The 27,160-nt window shown below is 41.1% G+C and overlaps 1 protein-coding gene across 2 annotated transcripts in view; it reads left to right on the top strand.

Annotated features, from left to right (window-relative positions):
• Positions 1–3,307: 3,307 nt before the first annotated feature.
• LOC308611498 (uncharacterized protein) overlaps positions 3,308–27,160 on the top strand; it is a 192,446-nt gene continuing 168,593 nt past the window's right edge. For both annotated transcript variants that reach the window (XM_081260245.1, XM_081260246.1), the window contains exons 1-2: positions 3,308–3,569; positions 4,599–4,663. In XM_081260245.1, coding sequence (XP_081116371.1) covers positions 3,394–3,569; positions 4,599–4,663 — 241 coding nt within the window. In that variant the 5' untranslated portion in view covers positions 3,308–3,393. The remainder of the gene's footprint in view (positions 3,570–4,598; positions 4,664–27,160) is intronic.

The following is a 27,160-nucleotide window of genomic DNA, read 5'->3' on the forward strand; positions in this document are numbered from 1 at the left end:
GATCTTAGCTCCCGGACCAGTGTTCCCAGGCTTTGAACCCACGTACCCTGTATTAGAAGGCGGATTCTTTACCACTGGAACACCAGGGAAGTCCCTCCCCTGCCTTTAAATTAAGACGTGTCGCTGAGCTTCAATGAAGAGTCTGTCCATTTCTGTTAGATTACAAACTTGAGTTTTCTTCTTAAACAGTGCGTTTCCTGGTTGTGGTAGATGTGTTAGTGTTGAAAAAAATGGTTGAGAGACTTTAAGAGGAAAATGATTTTACAAATCCTGAAGATGGGTGCCAGTTATCTTGATAAAATTGGTATGTTAAGAGACCCAAAATAAACAGGAGAAAACACAGGCAACTACTTAGGAAATGCAGGATGGGAAAGGCTTCTTCAAGTACAGTGTCCAAGCTGATGAAAAGTATGAAGTGAAAGTGAAAGATTTGAACACAAAATATCTTTTTAAGTGTCTGTATAACAGAATGTGAGAGTAAAAAATTAAGTTAAAAAGAGAAAGAACAGGGATTGACAGATACACACTTTTATATGTAAAATAGATAAACAGTAAGGACCTACTGTATAGCCCAGGGAACTATGTTCAATATCTTGTAATAACCCATAATGGAAAAAAGAACCTGAAAAAGAATACATATATTCTTACATAAATACATGTAACTGAGTCACTTTGCTGTACACCTGAAATATTGCAAACGAAGTATACTTCAATAAAAATAGATAAGTGACAAAGTAGGGAAAATATCTGTATTTAATAGAAATGCAGATACAAAAAGAGAAAGCTTTATATTGTAAATCTCCATATATATGAAGAGATCTTAATGAAAGCAAACTAAAAGGTGGCCATTGCTGCTTCTGGTCAAGGTGAAATCGCAGGGTCCAGGTTTACCCTCCTAGCTTCAACAACTTTAAAAAGGGGGAAATGTATGAAATGACAGTTTTTCGCCTTTTGGAGAGAGGGGAGAGTCGTGAGAGACATCAGCTCACTGCTGGACATCCTGTTCATTGGGATGACTCCGTACTTATTATTCCCTTTTTTAGAGCATTTCCTCATGGCAACTTGTAATAGAAAGACTTCCAGTGAGTGTCCAGGGCAGGGGGCTGGGGAGCCCAGCATGTCTCTGGGCTGAAGGGATAGAGTGGGGTGATGAGGTGGGCACAGCAGCTGGGGTTCACAGGCCACCCCAGTCTTCTGCTGAGACACGGTCAGTGCACGTGGGTGAGGTGAGAACTGGAGGCCTGGTGGCGTGCTCATGGGCGCACTGCCCTTCCAAGGCGCTTCCCAGCAAGGTACTCCGTGTAGCTGATGTCCTTACGTGGTGAACTTGGAAAATGCGAGAAATGCGCCCTGGAGGTTTGCCAGGCTCAGGCTCAGAGGAGGTGTGGTTGCTGTCATTCCCACACAAGCAGCATTTCATCGGTGAGAATTCAGGCAGAGGCCACAGTCAGCAGCAGCAAGAACTGGAAAAGACCATTCGTGGCTCTAAGCAGCCACTTCCAAGAGCAGTTTTGGAGAAGCACACATTTTGTGCAGGATTCATTTAATGTGGCAGTTCAGCTGGGGAAATCAGGAATGGGTTAGGTGCTTATTCATTTGCATGAATCATCACTTCTTATTTCCGTTTTTAGAGGATTTCCTCAAGACGCTTGTAATAGAAATACTTCCTCTGTCCCTTTCGTAAGTATCTAAATCTTTTTAAAAGCTAAATCAGTCTCTTGCCAGCATTACAACCCAGGAATGTTTATGTTAAGGACCTGAGAGCTATCTTCTTTATCTCACTGTCACCAGGGGAGTTTAGGCTAGGTGTTAGGCACTTTCCTCTGAGCTATAAGTACGTGCTTGTCCTAGACATAGGAGAAGTTGTCTTTCTCCTTTGGATAAAGGGTATTAACTAGCATGGACAACCACCGAGATGACCAGGTGAATTTAGGATGTACTCTGAAAGAATGTATGCCATTTTTATGGTGGTGTCAAGTCTATTCCCATGAGGCAAGTTCCCGTTTATCTTGAGAACCTGTATGCAACAGATTTTATCTGCTGAGCTATTAAAAAAAAAGGTGAGGTTGATTTCATTTGCACAAACATTAGTGGTTCACCTGTGGGTGCACAGCACAGTCTGGTTTAATGGTTATTCAACAGTAAAACCGTTTTCTTTCTCTCTACATTTGTGGAGAGGATTTTCTCGGTTGGCGAGAGATTTTTTATTTTTATTTTGTGTGTTCGTTAATTAATTAATTAATGAGACTGTGCTGCACAGCATGCGGGATCTTAGTTCCCCAACCAGGAGTCAAACACGTGCCCCCTGCAGTGGAAACTAGGAGTCTTCACCACTGGACCACCAGGGAAGTCCCTGGAGATTTTATTTTTACCTTTTCCCCTAGCAGCTTTTAAGGAACAGTTGGCCAAGAACACAGTTATATTATTTCACCCCCAGTGATAAATAGTGATAAATCATTACCCTTCTGATTCCATTTTTGAAAAATGATATTTTTACCTAACATAAACAGTATCCTGTATAAGAGGTAAGATCCCAGGTATCTGTTTTCTGTTTTCGGTTTGTGTGTACGTTCTGATTTTCGTACAGTTTTTAATGCGTTGGTTGTGTAATCTAAACAGCTACAGTTTCTATTTTCTTTTCCTTCCGTGGGCAATATTAGTTTGTGTCATGGCTGGGCATTTATTGTATTCTAGGATTTGAATGAAAGTTGTAGCGTTTCAGTTAAGCGAACATGATACCCTCCTTCCCCTCTCCTGGTGGTGGGGGAATCTCAGATGTAACCCGAAATGTCCCAGGGCCGGGAAAGGACCAGGGAGCCTGGAGACCATCACACAGCCCCCACTTGAGGCCACACCTTTCCTTGATCCCTAACAGGAGTGAAGACAAATGGGCAATGGAGTCCCTGGTCCAGGCGGCACACCCTCGCAGCACAGCAGCACTTGAGCGCCAGATGAGAAGGAGACATTTCATACGTTCACTATCTTGACGGCACGGAGACTTCTGGGAGGCTTCTGGAGTCCGGGTACTTGTCCCGTGCTCCTGGCGGGCTTTGGCAGGCGGACTTCGGGCGTCCGCCTGCGCAGGTGCGCCTCATGATTTGTGCGTGTTGGCGCACGCGCACCGTCGCCGCCCCGCCCTCGCTTCCTGTGCGTGCCCAGGTCGTCGCTGGCCGTCGTTCCCCCGTCTTGGCCTCTTGCGGGCGAGCATTTCGGGGGCCTGCGGGGCGGTACGCTGTCCGGGCCGGCCGGCCGGCAGCCCGCGGGAGCTGGCTGTGCGGGCGAGGGTTCGCGTGGGCCGGGCGGAGGCTGGAACTGTGACCTCCGAGCTCGAGCTGCGGAGCCCGCGTTTGGGCCGGAGTGGCCGGGCGGCCGGCAGCGGTGCAGTGCCCGACCATGTGCAGCGCGGGGCCAAGCGAGGTCCCGGGAGGGACGTGGGCCCAGAGCCGGCTCCTCTGGCCCAGTGGTCTCGGGAGGCGGAGCGGAGGGACCCCGAGAGAGGAGCGCGCCCGAGGAGCAGCCCCCGGACCGGAGCCTCGGGAGCCCGGGGCCGGTGAGCGAGTCCCGACGGGGTAGGTGTTGCGTCTGCAGGCCTGTAGTTGGTTGTGGAGCCTGCGGCCCTTGAAGAGCAGGGCTTGGGGTAGCCCACCCCGGGCCCCGCGGTAGAGCCACCTGGAGGGTTTGACCGCTTCCCGGAGGTGGAGGGGCCGGGCTGGAGGACAGGGCTGGCTGCTCCGGATGGGGCTCCCCTGGGACTTGTGAGCTCCGGGTGTCCTGGGGGAGCAGGGTCCACAGGCTCGGCCGGGACGTGCCGCGTCTTCCCCTCCGTCCAACCCCGATCCTCCACCTCCTCCTCGTCCTCCCCCTCCTCCTCGTCCTCCCCCTCCTGTCGCCGTCTCGGCATCTCGCACGTGTGTCTCAAGGCGCGTCAGCACCTTGGTTGTGTAATGTAAGCGTCCGCCGCCCCCCTGGGTTGTGCCCTGTGGAGTCGCCCAGTGTAATCGGTGCAGGATGAGTCTGCAGGGCTTCTGTCCTGCTGCCTCGGGTGAGGAAGGAAGCGATGGGGCCTGAGAAGGGAGATGACTTGTCCTAGACCCTCACCGGGTGTGCACGTGGGGTCGCTCACAGGACTCCAAACTCCTAGGGCAGGTGTTCTGTCCACTTAAAGTCAGCTTTAATAAAAGATGTTTTCGAGCGTCGCACTTAAGTTTGTAAAGTTTGTACAAATCATTGCAAGACTGAAACGCACCTGAGTGTGTCCCTTTATTCTGGGTATCCTGTGGATGTTGTGATCTAAGTTGTTAACAGACTGAGAAGAGATAAACTATAAGCGTTTTTTAATTTCATATTTAATGACGGAGGTTTATTTTAATAGGATTCAATGTACACTCGCTATGGAAAAATAAAGTATCCCCTCAGGTACCAGAGTCACGTGGGAGTTACAGACCTGAGGGTGGTTGCTCCCTCCTTATTCTCACAGGCCCTTCTGAAGGTGAAAGGATGGGTCTCCCACAGGTGTCTCTTGTGGAGCGCGGGGCGGGTGCTCGTGCACCCCGAGCCGCTTCAGTCGTAGCTTCACTGCCTGCGTTTTCCTTCTCCAGGTCCGCCTCCACTGTCACAGTCCTGCACGTTGTTCCAAGAGCAGCGGAAAATGAGTCAGCCTCTGGTGAGTTTTGCTGTTTACGTATTTACCTGCTGCTGTTCTTTTGTGATAACACCTTGGGAGGCGCATAGTTCAAAAGTTAAAATGGGAAAGTAGGAGTCGGTAAAAGATGTGGTTAGACAAAGTGTAGAGGAGCAGGTCAGCACCAAGTGTTTCTGGCAAGTTCTACGTGTAGATCCCAGGATCCTCTTAGAGCCACAGTACAAGCCTCGTGTTCTTGACATTTGTGGCAAAACACCATCCCTTGCTTGACTTATATGGTCCTGCCAAATCGCTTTTGTTCTCGAGCGTTAAAAGGTTTCCCTGAGGATCCCGCTGTAGGCCGCGAGCCTTCCTGAGCAACAGCCCCTAACGTGTTGACGTTGGTGCCTTCCTCGTGCTTCCTGTAAGCCGAGAGCGTGCTGTCCAGGGAGCACTCAGTGCATATAAGTTGTCTGTTCAGTAGAACACCGTTGTCACATAGGTACATTGTTTTCAGTGCTCAGTCGAGGGATGCAATGAGGATCATCTGGAAGAACAGCCTTGTCACCCTTCCAGTAAATTGCGCTCTTTGTCTCTTACAATCTCAGAGGGTCGCGCTACACACCATGCAGTGAGGTCTCTGGCAAAGATTCTTGTTTCCCAGCTGAATTGTCTCGTGCAGCCTGCGGTCTTGGTTCTGCCCCTCCACGGAACCTGATCCGGTTGAGGTGACCTGGCATCCAGCATACAAAGCAGTGGAGACTTGCCAGTCGTCACCTCAGACCACTGTCGCCTTGCCACCTGCAGAGTCTGCTCTGTGGGTTTCTGTGACAGATCTCTCCTTGCTGTCTTCCTGACTGACTCTGTCTTCCGCCCTCTGTGTGTGTTGTCGTTTCACCCTTGGTCCATGACTCTCCACCCCGTCTGATCTCACCCTCTGGTGCTTTTCACCTCCAGCTCTGTCAGTTCTCCCCCCTGGACCAGACAGATGCCTCTGTCCAGCCACTTGCCAGCATCTCTATGGAGTTTGTCCAAAGGGCACCTCGGATGACTAGATCCAGTAGATCCAGAAATGATTATTTACAGCCCCCCTGCCCCTTGCCTTGTCCTGTTGTCTCTGGCGGCTCATCGTTGCATCATCCAGCCTGTCACCTGCCCAGAAAAATGAGTTCATTCTAAAGTCCTTCTCCATCCTCTGTTACCACGTTGTGGTGTGAGGCTTGTTAATGTCGTATTCTGAATGGTTTTTATTCGTTCTCCTTCATCCCATACTTGCTACCATTAAAACAGCTTATCTGTTCATTTCTGTAGTTACAGAAACTTCTTTTCTGTGCCGCTACCTCTTTCCTCCAGCAGCTCAAGTGTATTCTCCACGCTGAGTATTTCTCCTAAAATATTAATCACAGCGTTTTGTCTGCATGTGGGAAGCACTTTAGAGGTTCCCTGGGTGACTGGACAAACGAGGTTGCCTTTCCGCGGAGCCATTAACCATCGAGCCCAGCACTGGGGGGGAGAGGTCCTAACTCACCGATGATGTGTTTGGATGGATCTGTGGGGTAAAATCCTGATCGGAGAGGCTTAGGAGAGAGGAGTGGGAGAACTGGGTTTGTTCTGGTCCCAACTTTTTCAAGACATTTTGCTGTGACGGGGAAAATAGAAACTGGACAGTAGCTGGGGTAGGAGCTGAGGTCCGGGGAGGATGTTGTGTTGTGTTGTGTTGTGTTGTGATGGGAGAAATAACAGTGGGAATGATCCAGTAGATGCGTGTGGGGGAGGGGAGAGCTGCTGCCCGTGGTCCTGGAGTGGGGAGGGGATGGCTGAGCAGGGTTGCAGGTGGGGAAGCCCTCCGATGGCTTCTGTGTTCTCAGGGAAGCAGCTCCTCAGCTGAGGGTGAGGGTGAGGTTGGGGGTTTGAGGGGAGAGCAGAGCTCTGGGGCCCAGCTCCATCGTGACCATCAGCACACACAGTGCATCCAGCTGGGAAGACTGTACTTGCCTTCCCTGCCTGAAAAGCCATCTCCTTTCTTAAATGTGGGAGTAATTACTCTTTGGGGAGCCTGTGTAATTACACGGGTGCTGCTCAGCTCAAAGCGAATTGAGTGCCAGTTCTGGCCACGGACATTTTCTTCTCTGCTGATGGAAGGGTCCCCAGAGGAAGTGTCCTGCTTGCCTGGCTCTTGGCCTCGAGGACCCTTCACACCATCTAGTGTTGTGTCTTTTATCTTTGACATAAGCATCAAATGTCTTCAGTTTCTGCATGTGATCTTAAGAAGCAATTCTCTGCTTCCAGGAGCTTCTGTGCTCCTCGGGAAAGGCACTTCACAGACGTAATTACAGGAGAGCTCGGGAATCCTGCCCGTCGATACATAGGGAACTCCAGAGTGCTGACAAAGGAGAGCCTGCTTTTATTTATTTATTTATTCATTCATTTTAATTTTTTATTTGTTTACTATTTAACTTATTCAGTTTCGGCTGCGTTGGGTCTCTGTTGTTGCGCGCGGGCTTTGTTCTCTAGTTGCGGCGAGCCGGGGCTACTCTTTGTGGCAGTGCGCGGGCTTCTCATTGCGGTGGCTTCTCTTATTGTGGAGCACAGCTTCTAGGCATGCGGGCCTCAGTAGTTGCGGGTCGTGGGCTCAGTAGTTGTGGCACGCAGGCTCTAGAGCGCAGGCTCAGTAGTTGTGGTGCACGGGCTTAGTTGCTCCGCAGCATGTGGCATCTTCCCGGACCAGTGTTCGAACCCGTGTGCCCACCATTGGCAGGCGGATTGTTAACCAGTGTGCGACCAGGGAAGTCCGAGAGCCTGGTTTTAAATGCATTGTCAGAGCACGTGGCTCAGTGACTCAGGGAAGGGGGACGGCCCTCAAGTGCCCAGGACTTGGGTAGCTGCAGAGGTTGGCGAGGCTCTCAGAGCAGCGTGAGGTGGACTGGATGAGGCTCCTGAGGTGCTGGTAAGGACCTCCCTCCTTAGGATGTGGGCCTCCCGTCAGGAAGAGCGGGACGTGAAGGCAGGCAGACCCTGAGTTTGACTGAAGAGCCTCCCCTCTGTGCTGGTTTTGGTTTCTTCCTGTAGAGAAACTGAAACCTTGTAATTGGGACAGTGAGTCATCTGATCAAAAGATGTCATGTGTAGAGACTGTGGACGGCATGAAACGCGGGGTGGGGTGCGGTGGGTCAAGTCAGGGGGACTCTGGGCTCCAGCGCGATGCCCGACAGGAAGGGGCGAGGCCGCGGCGTGTTCCCGCTCATCCTAGGCCCCGGTAAGCAGTATGGACGTTCCCTCGGGGTTTTTCTGAATCGTGAATGAGGTTGAGAGTATTGTCACGTGCTTAGAAGCCGTTTCTTCTTTTTAATTGGTGGACAGTCTTTAGCGCAGCTTTAGGGTTATAGGAGAATCAGAATCGAGCAGACAGTGCTTTCCTATACCCGTCCCTCTGGGTTCCCTCCCTTGGTAACGTCTCTGGCCTGTGTGGCGCGTCATCTCAGTGATGGATCGGCATTGACACCTAATTCTCCCCTGGAGTCTGTAGTTTATATCAAGGCTCACTCTCTGTGTCCTACTGTTCAGGTTTGGACAGGTGTGATGACCTGCAGCCACCACTGCAGTGCCACCCAGAACCATTTCACTGCCCGAAACATCCCTGGGGGCCACCTTCCCTACCAGTGCCCTACCAGAACATCCTACCAGTGCCCCCAAGCCCCCGACAGCTGCTGGTCTTGTTACTGTCTGTGTATTTTTGCCCTTTCGAGAATGTCACGTAGTTGGAGTCCTTCATTCTGTGGTCTTTTCAGACTGGTGTCTTTCTGTTTTTGTATGAAGGGCCTGTTCATGTCCACTGCCCGTCTTACTGCCCCAATGCTTTCCTGTGTTTTTTTTTTTTTTTTTTTTCTGTGCGCGTGCCTCTCACTGTTGTCTCCTCTCCTGCTTCGGAGCTCAGGCTCCGGACGTGCAGGCTCAGCAGCCATGGCTCAAGGGCCCAGCCGATCCGCGGCATGTGGGATCCTCCCGGTCCGGGGCACGAACCCGTGTCCCCTGCATCGTTTGGCACTGGAAGGCTTCCAGAAGCCTCCCCCTTCCATTGCAGCTGAGGAAGCAGCTCCTCAGCTGAAGGTGTGGGTGAGGTTGGGGGTTTGAGAATAGGCAGTTGGAAGAACTCCTCAGTCTGGAAGACACGATGTGGGAGGGAATCTGAGTAGCTCATGTAACGTGTGTATAGATTATTCACTAAATCTTGAGTTAGCTCTTAAGATTGAGAAGAAGCAGCATTAGGGAATAATAAGCGAGCTGTCCTCCACATCCTAAGACACGGTACCAACTGAGACTATAAATCTGCAGGTCCAGATTCATTCACAGATGGTAGGCTGATGGGAAGCTGTTAGCCAGAGTTAGGGGGTTAGGGAGCAAATCCCCAACTTAGATTCTGTAGAGGGTAACAACCTGCCTCTCTCATGCAGGGGGAGATGGAATTCTCAGCTCAATGCCTCAGGACTCCGGTCCATTATCATGGCTGTTGTAATCTGTTTCTGAAATGGTCTTTTCTACAACATTGAAAAAAGTGACTGCATTATCCTGAACATTTTTATCAAGTAACAAATCAGCTGATATAAATGCATAAAGTTGGCTGAAAGCAGGCCAGGATTTCAAAGCCCCTTCGGCATGTCTAGGTTGGGCACACGTCATGGAGCCTAAGAGTTTATTTAGATGGGGAATCTTAAAAAGCTGCGACTAAAAGTCACCATGAAATCATCAAACTTTTAAGTTTGAAAAAGGCTCATTCTTTTTCATATGTAAAAAAGCATTAACTGAGTCATTAAATGAGCTTTTTAAAAAGCTTCCTGTCAAGAGAGTGACAGATACAGAACTTTAAACCCATGCCTCTGGGGCCAGTGCTCTTTCTGTCATAAAATGTTTCTCCCTAACATTTGATGAATCAAAACACACACACACACACACACACACACACACACACACACACACAATGTTAAGACCCAGTGTTCACTCTTCAACTTGCTTTCAACCATATGGAAACTTTATGGATTGAGTCTTTCAGATATTATTTCAGAGCAGATAAGCCAAACGCTATTTCTCTCACCTGGCTCCAAGCACTGTTTAGTCTTCTCCAACTGGGTGTAATTATTCACCAGGGATCTCACCTATTGTTCAACACTCAAACTTGTGATGGCCATGCTGTGGACTCCATTGTCTTGAGAGGAAAGTTTACACACCAAAACATTTGGGTGGGTGAAAGGAACACAGGAGAGGAGACTAGAGGAAAGGTATCGGTAAATATGTAGTGAGTTGTTGCTCTTCTACCTTGATTATGCCTGACTGGCTATTTTTATTAACATGAGCTTGTGCTACATGCTTGATGCATGACACACGCAGACTCCCTTAACTTAGAACATAATTGTGGCACATGTATCTCCAGCTACAAATATAGATACCAAAGAGCCTAAGGAGCTCTGAGAGTCACATACCTTCATTTATTTTTTTGACTTTTTCTTCTTTTGTGAGAATTGAATAGAAATAAAAGCTAAAAAGTATCCCTTATTCACCTAGCAATTTCTTCTCATCTTCCTTTTCTCAGGTAACATCTCTAGGAATCCTCCCATACCCAGGAAAAGATAGTTTCTCCTGCTCTTTACAATCAAAACCCCCTGGGCAACCCTTTCTCATACCTTTTAGAGTAGGGTGTTGAATTGTGGATTTACTTGTCTGAATCTTCTTGAACCTGTGAGAAATTGAGTGCAGGGGCTGAATCTTCCAACAGTGTATCTTCCAGTGCCAAGCACGAAAGAGTCAACTAACATGTAGCTTTAAAAAAAAAGTATCTTGTACATATTGTAAGTGTTCAATACATTTGTACATCAAATACATGAAATAATCAAGGCTGAGAAATATGATAGGAAAAAATTAATATTAAGGAGGATTTATAAATGAGTAGAAAGGGGATTTTAGGGAAGAAATCATGATTTAAGATTATTGGTTTTTTTGAACCTGGTATATGTTGCGGATTGCTATAGAAGAAAAGGCAGTTCAGTACTTTGAAAATGTGTGAAGTCTATATTCATTAGTTCATCAGCTAAAATAAGGTGGTATGCCCATAGCTGCTCATCTTTCAAAAATTTTCATAAATGTCAACTTGTTGAAAATATTTTTGAAACTAATTTTTCTTTACCTTTTAAATTCTCTTGGAATTAAACATGGTGATTTACCACTAAGACCTTCAAGATGTATTAACTTATTTAGGCCACCATAATAAATTTGAGAGAGTCTTTGTACAGAGATGCATTTTAAAAAACACAGTTAATCACCCAAAAGTAATTTATAAAGGAATTCAAATTTTAACCATTACTCATAAAAAAAGGTGAAAAAAGGAATTAAATTCATAAAAAGTTGAACATTCTTAAATCTTCATCCCCCTACTCAATTTTCTTGTAGTTCACAGTGCTGCAGAATTCCTAATGCAGAAATCCTCAATTATATCCAGCACTTTTTGGCTTTTCCCTGTTCTTTACAAACCCTCCATTATTTTCTTTTTCTTTTTTTTAAATATCTTTTTCGGAGTATAATTGCTTTACAATGGTGTGTTAGTTTCTGCTGTATAACAGAGTGAATCAGCTATATGTATACATATATCCCCATATCCCCTCCCTCTTGCGTCTCCCTCCCACCCTCCCTATCCCAGCCCTCCAGGTGGTCACAAAACACCGAGCTGATCTCCCTGTGCTATGCGGCCGCTTCCCACTAGCTCTCTATTATTCTGTATTTGGTAGTGTATATATGTCCATGCTACTCTCTCACAGCGTCCCAGCCTAACCTTCCCCCTTCCTTGTGTCCTCAAGTCCATTCTCTATGTATTTGTGTTTATTCCTGTCCTGCTCCTAGGTTCATCAGAACCTTTTTTTTTTTAGATTCCATGTATATGTGTTAGCATACAGTATTTGTTTTTCTCTTTCTGACTTCCTTCACTCTGTATGACAGACTCTGGGTCCATCCACCTCACTACAAATAACTCAATTTCGTTTCTTTCTATGGCTGAGTAATATTCCATTGTATATATGTGCCACACCTTCTTTATCCATTCATTTGTTGATGGACATTTAGGTTGCTTCCATGTCGTGGCTATTGTAAATACAGCTGCAATGAACATTGTGGTCCATGACTCTTTTTGAATTATGGCTTTCTCAGTGTATATGCCCAGTAGTGAGATTGCTGGGTCGTATGGTAGTTCTCTTTTTTAGTTTTTTAAGGAACCTCCATACTGTTCTCCATAGTGGCTATACCAATTTACAGTCCCACCGACAGTGTAGGAGGGTTCCCTTTTCTCCACACCCTCTCCAGCATTTATTGTCTGTAGATTTTTTGATGATGGCCATTCTGACCGGTGTGAGGTGATACCTCATTGTAGCTTTGATTTGCATTTCTCTAATGATGAGTGATGCTGAGCATCGTTTCATGTGTTTGTTGGCAATCTGTATGTCTTCTTTGGAGAAATGTCTATTTAGGCCTTACGCCCATTTTTGGATTACTTTGTTTGTTTTTTTGATATTGAGCTGTGTGAGCTGCTTGCAAATTTTAGAGATTAATCCTTTGTCAGTTGCTTCATTTGCACATATTTTCTCCCATTCTGAGCGTTGTTTTTTCGTCTTGTTTATGGTTTCCATTGCTGTGCAAAAGCCCCATAGCAGTATTGTGAGTGTCACTGAAGCAGACTTGGGTCCACTTATCCACGTGCAATAAACCCAATCTACTGACACTGGGTTGTGGTGAACTAAAGTGCCGTGTTTTATTGTAAGGCACCATACAAAGAGTCCGGACAGCTAGTACTCAAAAAGCCTCATTTTCCTGATGGGTTTCAGCAAAGTGTTTTTAAAGGCAAGGTGAGGGAGGGGAGTCCCAGGGTATGTGATCAGCTTGTGCACAGTTCTCTGTTTGGTTGATGGTGAGGTTTCAGGACAGTGTCACAGGGGTTAACGTCATCAATTCTTTGGCTCCAGTAGGCCTGGGGGCTATGTGCTCATGGTCATTAAGTAGTTAACCTTCCATTTGGTGGGAGTTTTAGCATCTGGAAAGCAGGAAATGTGCATCAAATGCTGTTATCTATGTACTTCAGAGAGGAGCTAAAGTAGAGGATATGGGGGAGGGGTCTATCCTAGGAAGGCCCCATAGGGTCCTCCTCTGTTATGTGAGCCCTGATGTTCTTTCCAAAATCCTCTTAAAGTTGAAGACAGACAGATTGGGTTTCCATTTTTTTGCTACCAAAAGCATCCTAACTTATACACTTGGCATAAAAATACTCTACTAATTTGGTACCTGCTCAGAGGTCTTGCTCAGGGCTGTACACAACTCCAGCTTGTGTCATTCACATTGACATTATTATGAATGGTACCCACTGGAGTTGTGCAGTCCCCAACTTTCATAGTTGTAAAAGGCTGTGCTGCTTTGTATCTGCTCATCTTTCCAGCTCCCCTTCAGTTGTCTTACATATGTGAGCTACAGTTGAGTCAGTTCCAACTACTTTTGCTCTCCAGAGGAACCATGGTATTACTTGGGGTTTTTGTGATCACTTTGTTCCCAATGCCAAATACAGATTCTTCACAGTTTGTTCATCTGACAGAGTCGTGTTTATTCTTTGATGGTCTTCTCAGATATCACCTTTACTCTCAAACTTTTCTGGTCACATCATTTTCCTGCCATAGACCCTAGGCACTCATAGTAAATGACTTTATCAAATGTAAACATAGCACTTTGTGTACATTTCTATCAATGCATCTCATGATGTTTTTTTATGTTAGTCTTCTGTACTGACCTATGTGCTTTTTGAGCAAACAGATTTTTCTAATTGTGGCCTAGTAGAGGAAACCCTAGCACACAGCAGATGCTTAAAGGACTCTCTCTTTGTGGACTGTTTAATGTATTCATTAACACTCATAATTCACTGAATGAACCAAATCATTTAATATTTACAGTTTTCCACAGCAAGATCTTTTTCGACCCACCGCCTAGAGTAATGAAAATAAAAACAAAAATAAATAAATGGGACCTAATGAAACTTAGAAGCTTTTGCACAGCAAAGGAAACCATAAACAAACTGAAAAGACAACCCTCAGAATGGGAGAAAATATTTTCAAACAAAGCAACTGACAAGGGATTAATCTCCAAAATACACAAACAGCTCATTCAGCTCAATATCAAAAAGACAAACAACCCAATCAAAAAATGGGTGGAAGACCTAAATAGACATTTCTCCAAAGAAGACATACAGGTGGCCAAGAAACACATGAAAAGATGCTCAACATCACTAATCATTAGAGAAATGCAAATCAAAATGACAGTGAAGTATCACCTCATACCAGTCAGAATGGCCATCATCAAAAAATCTACAGACAATAAATGCTGGAGAGGGTGTGGAGAAAAGGGTACCCTCCAACACTGTTGGTGGAACTGTAAATTGGTACAGCCACTATGGAGAACAGTATGGAGATTCCTTAAAAAACTAAAGATAGAGCTACCATATGACCTAGCAATCCCACTCCTAGGCATATATCCAAAGAAAACCATAATTCGAAAGGATGAATGCACCCCAATGTTCACTGCAGCACTATTTATAATAGCCAGCACGTGGAAGGAACCTAAATGTCCATCAACAGAAGAATGGATAAAGAAGATGTGGTACATATATACAATGGAATATTCCTCAGCCATAAAAAGGAATGAAATAGTGCCATTTGCAGAGATGGGGTTGGAGCTAGAGATTGTCATACAGAGTGAAGTAAGTCAGACAGAGAAAGACAAATATTGTACAGTACCATTTATGTGTGGAATCTAGAAAAATGGTAGAGATGAACTTACTTGCAAAGCAGAAATAGAGTCACAGATGTAGAGAACAACCTTATGGTTACCAAGGGGGGAAGGGGTGGGTGGGATGAATTGGGAGATTGGGACTGACATATATCACTACTATGTATAAAATAGGTAACTAATGAGAACCTACTGTATATCACAGGGAACTCTACTCAGTGCTCTGTGGTGACCTAAATGGGAAGGAAATCTAAAAAAGAGCAGATATATGTATATGTATGACTGATTCACTTTGCTGTACAGCAAGAAACTAACACAACATTGTAAAAGAACTATACTCCAATAAAAATCAAATAAAAATTTTAGAGTTTTCAGTCTCCCATTACCACATATATCCAGATGCAGCAATATTTACTTCTTCTATCAGTTGCCAATGTCAACTAAAAAAACCCAAACAATAGCAGCACAGTAAGGAGAAACTTTACTCAAAAGGGTAAGTGCGAGGAGGGGCCTATTGCAATTGGGGGAGGAGAACTATCGCATTAGGGAGAATGCTGTGACCCTAAGATCTGCAAGCCTCTCAGTGGTTAATCAAAAGGGGTTTTTCTTCTCTTGAGAGGAAGTAACAAGGGTATTAAGGGTAGGGTGTGGGCAAATGGGATAAAAGAGTAGCTTGAGTGGATGGTAGATCAGAGAATATTTTACCCTGAGGTCAGCCTGTTCTTAGGAGAGATTATCTGTTGACTCAGTCTGACAGTGAGTCCGAGTTCTGGAGCCTGGAGGAAGGAGTGAAACTTTACAGTTTGATTAATAAGCAGTTTGTTCCAATTGATTAGTAGGAATAAACACTTCAGATGATAATTTATGAGACAAAAAAATGGCAATTTGGAATATCTTTGTCTGGCATTGCCATAGGTAAACAAGAGGAGGCATCTGTGGTGGTTCTTAGGAATAAGCTGTTTTCCACAACACAAAGGGCAGAGGGATATCTTAACTTTTGCTGTTTTCCAGGATTCGAGGGCTCAGGTAAAATTCCACATTGTCACTAATAATAGTTTTCAGTATCGAAGGACACAATTAGACTATATAAAACTTTATTTTCTTTTGCAGTGGTCATCACACAGCCAAGCAAATGTATCCACTTGTTAAATTTAATTACCTTTTATCTTAGAGAGTTCCCCCAAATTAAATAGGTCGGAAATTTTGATAAAGAATCAAATATTGCTTTCCTGTCTGAAAAGTGTGGACTGAGTATCAGAGACTTATCAGATTCCTTTCAAGCTAAAGTCACCTTCATTCACTTGATAAGACTGTAGAGGGCACAGTTGGACTGAAACAAAGCTTGAGTGAAAGAGTGTGAGAACTTCATTACACCCAGCTAATATCCACCTGTGTGCTGTCAGTGATTCATATCTGCCTTTCAGAGCAAAGGTCTTTTAAAAAATCTTTTTGAAAGAGGGTTTTCTTATTTGTCACTTTACTTTCTTTTTAATTAATCCTGACAACATTTCATGTGAGAAAGTGTGTTTGAAGAGATAGAATTATAAATGAGTCCAGCATTATTGTTATAGTCCCTGTATTAAAATGTTACTGTAAGCTAAGGCAAGGAAGTCAAAGATAGTAGATTAAGAGAAAACTGCTGGGGAAATGAGCAAGCATTATTAAAAACAAGTGACAGGTTTGTATTACTCTATTGGAAGGAGCATATAGTAGTGGAAAGACTAAGGAATTAGTTGGGCTATCCGTACGCTATTTGAAGCACAGCTTTTCCAAAGCTAAGTAAAGTTTTCTCTAGTCATCAGCTAATTTGTGGTTTCAAAATCCTGTAGTGTTCTTGATGTAGTTACCACCAAAATGAAGCATGCCCTTCTTCCTAATGGTCTACTCCTCCCCTTCCTTGTACTATATGTGCAAAACAAATGACATATACGAACTCTTTATGTTCTCTATTCACCCTGCTTTCATTCCACATTGCACCAAGATTTCATTTTCCACATCAGTAATGGCTTTATAATTTCCAAATTCAAAGGTTTTTCTTCTGTCTCATTTACCTTAAAATCTCAATTGCCTTTGATTTTTTGCTCCTCACAGATGACTCTTATCTTTTTGCTGGAATTGTGTTGACTATGTACTACCTGTTACTCTTTTCACATATTTAGCAAATCAGTTTGTTACTTTGAGTGCTTCTTTTTGATTTTTCCCATTCCATTATTTTGGGAATTCACCATACTTCTGTATTTTGTGTGCTGGTTCTCCTCTATCAGACTATTGATTGAATTTTATGTTTCCAGCTAAAACCTGCCATTGGATTGGCTATTACCTCAGTGGGAAATGGCTATGGTATCCATGTAATGTACTCTCACTAAAGCCCCAACTTTGTATTGCTAATTGCCTTCTAAATATTCATAAATGGATGTCTTACTATTCCTTGAAAGATAGCTATTCAAAATCATTTTTCTCTCCAAACCTAGTCCCTCTTTCTGATTTTCTCATTCTTCTATCTCTGCCATAGCCTTTAGATAGAAAAAAATTTGACTGTTTTTTCAACTAACACTCTGTAGGCTCCTTGCTATCCTCCTAGGCCAGGTCTTTGGGCCAAGGTAACTAGTGTCTGGATCCATTAGAAAGTCCAAGGGGGCAGAATTTTCTTTATGCTTTGTTCATTAATGTAGCCTAATCACAAAGGATGATAAGTAGCTCAATTAATATTCATTAATAAATGAATGAGCCCAAATACCCAAAGTTAGGTTCTCCTATTATTTATTTTACATTAATTACCAGATGAATATTTTTAATACCACTTTTGTATTGCTGCTTTTCTGATCAGAAACTTCATTGAGTCTATTTTGTCTCTTTTTTTCTGACTTTTAAGATTGTCCATTTTTCTGTTCTAAGGAGGTCCTAAGAAAGTGAATTAATGTTGTGGGTAAGAGTGAACGTACTGGAGTTAAACAGCCTGAGTTTGACTATTGTTCTTTCATTTACTAACTGGGACAGGTATTTAATTTTTCTGTGCCTCGGTTTCTACGTCTTTAAAATTGAGATAATGATCAGTGGATTGATGTTAGGATGAAATAAGTTAGTGTGTCTTAAGCACTCAAACAGTGCCTGGTATTTAATGAATGCTCAATATGCATTATTATTATTATTATTATTATTAACCTCTACATTTGAAAAGCGTCTGTACAGTCAGTGACATCCAGATGTTTAATAGAACATATCCCATCTTTCAAACAAAATTTTACATGTAATCCCAATAACTTTATGAAATACAGAATAAGTGTGGCTTTGATTATTTGTACCCTCCGCTCTTTCATAAACTCATAAATGTCCTTGACAAAATCCCCAAACTCCAAGAACTACAATTTAAAAACCCCTGGTCTCAGTAACTTTTTTTCTTTTTTTTTAATATTTATTTTTTTGGCTGCACTGGGTCTTAGTTGTGGCATGCAGACTTCTTAGTTGTGGCATGCGGAATCTTAGTTGCAGAATGTGGACTCTTAGTTGCAGCATGCATGCGGGATCTAGTTCCCTGACCAGGGATCAAACCCGGGCCCCCTGCATTGGGAGCACAGGGTCTTACCCACTGGACCACCAGAGAAGTCCCTGGTCTCAGCAACTTTTGATGTAAGTATTTACTGATTGACTAAGTCATGTTGAAAACCATTAGATTGTAGAAAGAGCAGGCATTTTAATAATACATCTATTATATTGCCTGTCTCAAGTGAGGGTATTGTAAGACAAGGAAGTTACATTTGAAAATATTATGTAACACAGACAATTTATATCTATTTTAGTAAATTTAGATCAAAGGAATAAACTTTTTTTTATAATAAATGAGGGGTAAGTTTGAATTACAAATCATACTTAAGGAATCAAAGTGTTGTGTTATTATAATTGTCATATATAGAATAAATTATTTGCCCTTTGAGCATTTGGAGATGACTTAAAACATTATTTGTTTCTGAACTAAACCTAAAAGATGTAAAAAACATTTTCTAAATGATAATATTGATATTAACAATACTTACCCTTCTACTTTCAACTCTGTAAGCTTAGTAAAACTTCAGTCTTTATTGATATCCCCATATCTAAAAGATATTTATCTCTACTGCTTAACTGGAAATTTTTGAGAAAAAATTAATTGATGTTATTAAAAGAAAGGTGTCATCTAAAATTATACTGTCTTATTCTTAGAAAGAATTTGCTGAGTGATCCAATGAACATCTGACTAAGAGTCATGTACTCTTAAAGGGGTTGAGAACAGGTTCATGAGATATTTGAGTCCCTTCATTTTACAAATGAGAAAAATATGAGCCTGCTTAGCTAAGGAATTTACCAAAGATAGATGATTGCATATTAAATATTAAGAAGTATTAAAATCTCTGTTCTCAATCCAGTACTCTTTCCACCATTTGGAAAATTAATCATACAGTCTCAAACATCAAAATATTTTTTCCTGTATCCAAAAGAGAACAGAATGTCATGTTTTAGAATCCAGATGTCATATCAACTTAAAAAGCAACATAAAAAACAATTGTAAAGTAAAACTTTGGATTAAGCAGATGATGACTGCTTGATTGGTAGTGGCTTATACTGGAATATAAAGTAAATCAGTAAGCAGAAATAGTGCAGTCATCTGTTTTTCTGAATGTCAATCAACAGAGCTGTTCTAAGAAGGATTGAGAAATAGCAAAAGGCTGGTCTTTCTCCAATCTGTGGTTGTCTTTATTGAACTCATTTTCTTTTTTCCTTGCCCTTTTTGGTGCCTCTTATCTCTGTTCTCTCCTTCTCCTACCAAAACTTCTTCTAGGAAACTTGTATCAAACTTGTACTGAAATGTAAATGGCTTACAAGCCTTAAGGTGCTGCCTCTCCCAGGGAAGTGTGAGGAGTGAGATTTAAGAGGGGCAAAGAAAGGTAAAGTTATAGAATGTATATCTAAATATGAAATTTTAAGCATCAATGAGGAAGAGAATAGCAGTTTTAAATTGTAGGAGGACACACTTCCCAGTGATTTTAAAACCATTGTTAATCTCCCCAAAGAAATAAAAACCAAACAGACAAACAAATATGCAACAAATATAACAGCCAAACACAAAAACAAAAATAAAAAACCCCAAATTAATGGGACTTGACTATGTTGAAACTGAGATTAATATGTGGAGTATTGATTTCTCTAATAAGTTGAGTCCCTCAGTCCATGAACATGGTATATCCCTTTATCTAGGTATTCTTTAATTTTTCTCAGTACTGCTTCATAATTTTGCATATAGAAGTCTTCGTATCTCTCATTAGATTTATTTTTATGTGTTTCACTTTTTAGATATTACCATCAAGAGCATCGTTTTCTGAATATCCTATTTGCTGTTGGTCTGTACAAATACAATTGATTTTTAACAATATTGACCTTGGATTCAGCAACCTTGTTAAATTATCTTATTCAAATGGCTTACCTGTAGAATTTGTTTCAAATACCATAAGGATTAAAAGATCAATTCTCTAAAACAATGTAATAAATCTAAGATTTCCTACAAACAGTAATGTTTTTAAAAATTCATACAGCAAAACTTGACAGGAAAAGAAGAATAAATATGTAAATCCACAATCATCGTGGGAGATTTTAACACAACTCCCTCAGTAGTAGGTAGAACAACCAGCCAAAAGTCCATGGAAGATTTTTAACACAAATATCAAACTTGATCAATTTGAAATATATAAAACGCTCTATGCAACAATGATGGAAATCACACTTTTCACAAGTATATATAGACTATATTACAAAATTACTTATATGGTTGTACATAAAGCAAGTCTCAACATATTTCAAAGACTGAAATACAATAAAATATGCTTTCTGACCATTGAGATGTTGAGTTAGAAATCAGTAACAAAAATTATTTTAAAATAGATCCAAATGTTCAGGAATTAAGCATTTTACTTTAATAATCCACAAAGAAGAAATCACAATTAGCATAAGAAAAGCAAAATTTTAGCTATACTCCCATGGTTTATTACATATGTGTGTACTCTAACACCATCACAGTTTCCCCCACAAGCATATGCACTAACAGAGTTTGTATCCTATCTATCTAGTTTCCTTTAGGGTCTGATAAGGCCAGTTGAAGATGCTTCCTAAATGCTAATTGGGTGTATCGGCAGAACTCTTGGTTTTAAGCAACATGATATGACTTAGATAACTTTAAGAAAATGAATTTATTACAGTGATACAGAGTAGCTCACAGAATGGTTTGGAGAGTCAGAGAACCGTGGGTCTAAACGATCAGCCAGGAGAAATGTCTAAACTTATTTCATGGTCTGATGTGGTGAAGGCGAGATTGCCGCTACTGCTGGATTACTTGATTACTCTGCAGATTGTAATGCTGAGCTCACAAACACAGAATTTAGATGCTGCTGGAAAGAGGGTATTGCTTCCACTAGGGTTCTTTTGTGTGACCAGTATAGACTCTACAATTACTGTTTTCCACTCACTCACTGGCAGCTTTTAATTGCAAATCTGGGGCATATGCATCCAACTGATAGAATTCCGTTTTTGTGCTAATGCCCTAGTTTCAAAGGAGGCTGAGAAAACAAGTACTTGAGATGTTTAGCTTCTATGGTGAAAGGTGGATTTGCCTCATAAAGGGGGAGATTCCTAAATCATAGGGAATGGACAAGGTTCATGCAATTTATCTATGACTTTCAGGCAGACATGGGTCTTGCCAAGACACTTTGGATAGTCTATTTACTGATCTGTAGGTTCTCTGAGCATGATGTCATTAAAATAGAGGATAAGTGTGATGTCAGAAGGTCAAGGTCTCTATGAACTAAGCTGTGATGTAGAATGAAAAAGTTGAGACAATACAGTGAAATTAATACTGCTGCCTTGTGATTTGCAAGCAAATTGTTCTGATGTTCTCAGCTTTTTAGAGTAAAGGAATAAAAGCATGTGCCTAATCAATAACTATTGATTACTTAGAAAGCAAAGCAGGTCCCTTAGAACCTTACTGATTTGTTCTAGTGAAGAGACCACATATAGAACAATGGCCTCAATTTGCTGTCTCTAGCTGATCAAATTTATAACAATCTTCTGTTTTACTCCTGAATACTCTGACTTCTACACTAGACAAATTGAAATTTTAAAAGGGAATATGATAGAAATCACCAACCCTGAATTTGTAAAATCTTCAGTAGTGAAACTAATCACTGTGATTCTCTTAGGGATTTAATCATGCTTTTGACATATTATTATAATAAATAGAGGAAGCTCTTGGGGCTTTTATTGAGCTCTTCCTAATAAAAATATTATTCCCTGAGACATGCAGCCAAGATGGTGATTCTGCTTGTGGCTGAGTGTACTACTTTAATGATATACTAAGAAACTAGTGAAATATTTATGGAATTTTGGGGCATCCTAGTAGTCCTACTGGGAGGCAGACTTAAGTCAAACTGCCATTTATCATTTCATCTTCATGTCTCCACCCTGACTAGTGGAGAATAGTGGTATCGAAGGTACCAAGAATCAATACAGGGAAGGGTAAAGAGGTTGGGATGGGAAAAATTGACTTCCATTTTCTAGGTAACTCTTCTTGGCTAAGTCATTACATGTCTCCAATCATGGCGAAAAAAATGTTACTATATATCGTAAAATTGACTTCTCTTTAGAAAGATGGCAAGTGAGGGTTGGAGAGTCCTTTCTTTATTGGAATCTACCATTATATCCTCATCCCACTACAAAGAAGTCCAGTTCTTTTTCAGTCAGTGCCCCATTCCAAGATGCCAATTAAACTCTCATAATAAAGCAGTCATCAGAATTAAATGTTTAGTGTTATTCTATCTCAACCTGTGGATGCAAGAAGTAAGACTTTTATCACATTCACAGAAAGTTAATGATATTTGGCCTTATCTTGAGCTGGGAATTTAAGACTGGAATATTACATTCTTATTACATTGGTTTATCCTGTTTTTATTTTTAATTTATTTTATTAATTTATGAAAAGAAATTTTATTGTGGTAAGAAAACAATATGTGATCTACTCTCACATTTTTAAGTGTATAATACAGCCCCTGGCAACTATCATTCTATTCTTTGTTTCTGCGAGTTTGACTATTTTAGATATCTCATGTAAGTGGAATCATGCAGTATTTGTTCTTCTGTGACTGGCATATTTCACTTAGCATAACATCTTCAGATATATCTATGTTACTGCACATGGCAGATTTTCCTTCTTTTTTAAGGCTGGACAATATTCTATTGTATGTATATATCACATTTTAAAAATGTATTCATCCATCAATGGATATGTACGTTTTGTCCATATCTTGGCTATCATGAATAATGCTACAGTGAGCATGGTAGTGCAGAAATATCTTTTAGATCTTGATTTCAAATCTTTAGGCTATCTACAGAGAAGTGGCATTGCTGGGTCACGTGATAATTCTATTTTTAAGGTTTTTAAGACCCTCCATACTACTTCATAGCAACTGTACCATTTTACATTCTTACCAACAGTACCCAGTAGTTCCAATTTCTCCACATCCTTACCAATACTTTACTTTATTTATTTTTATAATAGCCATCCTAACAGGTTCAGGATGATACCTCATTGTGTGTTTTCTTTTGTTGTTTTTTGGGGGTTGTTTTGGTCTGTGCTGTGCGGCATGTGGGATCTTAGTTCCCTGACCAGGGATTGAACCTGCACCCTCAGCAGTGAAAGCACAGAGTCTTAACCACTGGACCACCAGGGAATTCCCTCATTGTGGTTTTGATTTACATTTTCCTGATGGTTAGTGATGTTGAGCACCTTTTCATATATCTGTTGACCATTTATATATCTTCTTTGGAAAAATGTCTGTTCAAGCCCATCATTGCCCATTTTTAAATTGGGTTATTTGGGGGGTTTTTTGCTATTAAGTCATAGGAGTTTCTTATAAATTTTGAATATTAAGCCCTTATCTGATACAGGGTTTGCAAGTATTTTCTTCTCTTCCATAGGCTGCCTTTTCATTTTGTTGATTGTTTCCTTTGCTGTTCAGAAGGTTTTTAGTTTGATGTAGTTCTACTTGCCCATTTTTGCTTTGTTGCCTGTGCTTTTGGTGTCATATAGTTAGGACATCATTGCCAAAATTAGTGTCAAGGATCTTTTCCCCTATGTTTTCTTCTAGGAGTTTTACAGTTTCAGATCTTATGTTTAAGTCTTTAATCCATTTAGAGTTGATTTTTGTGTATGATACAAGAGTCCAGTTTCATTCTTTTGCATGTGGATATCCAATTTCACCAACACCATTTGTCAGTTCTGAGAAAGAACAAAGTTGGAGGCATAAGAGTTTCTGATTTCAAAAAATATATTACAAACCTACAGTACTCAAAACAGCATGGTACTGGCAAAAAGACAGACGAATGGAACAGAATAGAGAGACTAGAAATAAACATATGCATATACAGCCAACTGATCTTTGACAAAGGAGCTAAGAATAGAATTGGGAAAGGATGCTCTCCCAGTGCCCTTAGAAGTAACCATGACACCCTACAGATTTGGAATATTCAGGGCCTCCATACTTTTTTAAAAGATAAATTTATTTATTTATTTTTGGCTCCATGGTGTCTTCGTTGCTGTGCACGGGCTTTCTCTACTTGTGGCGAGTGAGGGCTACTCTTCATTGCAGTGTGCGGGCTTCTCATTGCGGTGGCTTCTCTTGTTGCAGAGCACAGGCTCTAGGCTCATAGGCTTCAGTAGTTGTGGCACACAGGCTCAGTAGTTGTGGCTCGTGGGCTTAGTTGCTTCCCGGACCAGGGCTCGAACCCGTGTCCCTTGCACTGTCAGGTGGATTCCTAACCACTGCACCACCAGGGAAGTCCCAGGACCTTCATCCTTTTACATGTGAGTTACTACTTGATTTTCCCTAGTCAGGTCACTAGTAGGCTTTAAGTTCCAGGAGGCTCTAAGGTTAATTTTTCTCAATTTGTTTCTTATTGCCAACTAGGGATTTACTGTCTTCAGTGCCAAGCAGGCTAGATAACTGATGGCAGTTTCCCCTATATCCTCAATGATCTGTTGTCTCTGATCTCTCCTGGTATCAATTTTTATGTTAGAGCAATAGATGACTTACTCTGGGTTAATTAAGTAGAAAATAAACTACTAAAAAGATATTGGACAGTTTATGGAATCTCTAAATAAAAGATTCAAGAACCAGCATTGGTGTTTGGAAGTTTAAACTTATGCCTAGGAATCATGCTGTAGAATTGGTCCAGGGAACAACCTAGTGCAAGAGTCACTGGGCAGAGACACTTCAGCTAGAACTACAAATATCAATGATAGGGGATGCTAAATACAGTAATATGAATCACTGATACATTTGTTCTGGATACTGAAAACTGTGTGTGCTTTCCACTTCCAGAATATATTCTAAGCAGTCTTTTCTTCTTGTCAGTAGCTTCTAGTCCAGTCTCCAGAATGGATATAACTGATTGTCAGAGCTAAGGTCATATGCTAGCCTATGGCCCTAAAGGTTACTCAGAGATTAAGTAGCTGGCATTTTCAATCTCAATAACGAGAGACAGATTCTTCCTCATAAGATGGGGATTTCCATAACTTATATATGGGTTCATACACTGGACAAAAACGAAGAGTAGAACTCTCCATTAGAGTTTATTCATGAATAAATACCACATAAGTCATAATTTTCTTTACAATAATATTTTGGAAACAAGAATAAGGAAGTTATATATATATATATATATATATATATATACACACACACACACATATATATATACACACACACACACATACACATATATGTATATATGGGTGTGTGTGTTTATAAATTCTGACTTTATATAAAGTAGGCCTTTGTTTTTTACTGTGACTGTTCTGAATGCAGAATGGGGATTCTTTTAGTTACAAAGAGGAAAATGAAAACTTTTTTCTGAACTAAACTACATGAAGTGTGAACATGAAGATTAACATCGTCTCTGAGGCAGGAACCTCAAAATTATACTCCTTCTCAATCAATGTTATTGTCAGTTCTTAGTTTTATTAATTATTAAAGGAAAATATATATCCAAGACATTACTGCAAATAAATATTTTAGAATATGTCTGGCTTTTCCTGTACAGTGCAAACATTTTTATAATATGAAATGTAAGAACAGATATTTTTCCAACGTAAGTTCTCGTTGCACATTCTCACATATTATAACCATATGTAATTACTGTTAAGTGAAAAGCCTGAATTAGATGAGTAAATTGTTAGAGCCAGTGGTAAGAAAATTATTATATATATTTTTAGCACAGTATTTAAATTTTATATTTAAGAAACTTTTGAGGGACTTTTCACCTAGCTAGTAAGTGAGTTAATTAAAAACAGAGGAACGTTGTGAAGAGTGACACCATGGTGTTTTTAGAATCAGAGGGGTATGAATTCCAATTATTCAATGATAATTTTTGAGATCCTACCACAGCCAGGTACATGGCTTTTACATTTTCTCTAGGAATTTCATTTTCATCATCTAAACAATAGATATAAAACATTTAACTAATGAAGTTTTTGAGAGCAGAGCAAATCTTCAAGGCAAGACACAAAATGGTGAAAACCTTTCCAAGTAACTTGACTATGTTCCAGAGCAAAACTCAATTATATTTATAGAAATACAAAAATATTCATCACTACTACAAGGCAAAATTAATAAGTTATGGCATCCAACCAAAGATTACCAGGCATACAAAGGGTCAGGGAAAGATGAACTATAATAAGAATAATCACTTGAGAGTGACCCAAAACTGGCACAGATGTTAGAATGAGAAGATAAGGAAGTCAAAATAGCTTTTATAATTGTACCACACATGTTAAAAAAAGTTATGTCGAAATATAGAAGATATAAAAAAGAACCCAATTTAACTTCTAGAGATGAAAGCTACAGTTATTGAGATCAAAACAAAGCAAACAAATCATTTGATAGGTTTTGTGTGTTTGAAAGTTTGTTGTTTGAAAATTTGTTTCATTTGTTCTACCAGTCAGACCTGGTAGAAGAAACAGTGTTTCTGGGTAAGAGATGATAAAAATACCAGTCCTCCAGTTAGTTCACTGTCACTCTCAGAGAGCTTAAAAGAGAACTCAGTGTGGTCGAACAGTAGCCCAGAGAATAAGTTGGAGGGGGTTATTGCTGGAAGTGACAAAAGTAAGACATGGCTTCCACTTTGGGGTGTCTTCTGTTGTAAAAGAGGCAAGAATGAGGACGAACCATAAACTCTTCCCATGCTGAAGCCACAGAGTGAACCCATCCCATGTTATTAGAGGCCACTGATATCAGAGGCAGAAGACCAGGATCATAACTGCTAATGGGCAGCTAATTGTGCTTGTAGTCAGAGGAGGGTCTCCCTCTTTTCCCCTTTTTCTTTTTAATTCTAAACTCAGGGTTATAATTAAACAAAACAGGAATTTAGAGAAGAGCATGTGGGAAGCTTTTTGGCTATTTGGAGTTGTTGCTTTGAACAAATATCCCCCCAATAAAAATAATAACATAATAATAGTAGTACATGAAATGTCCATATATTGACTTAAATGAATTCTTTAAAATTAGATGTAGTTTTTGGTCTAGACTGCAAAAGCATTAAATTTCCCTTGTAGCAGTTACTGAAAAAAAATTAAACATTTAAATTTCTTTACTTCATCAAGATTGAATTTCTCAATCAAACCACATATGATTAACCTGGTTTTCCAATGTATCTTTTATAACA

Source organism: Mesoplodon bidens (assembly GCF_964165515.1).
Source record: "Mesoplodon bidens genome assembly, contig: HAP1_SCAFFOLD_120, whole genome shotgun sequence".
In the NCBI taxonomy this organism is placed as follows: Eukaryota; Metazoa; Chordata; class Mammalia; order Artiodactyla; family Ziphiidae; genus Mesoplodon; species Mesoplodon bidens.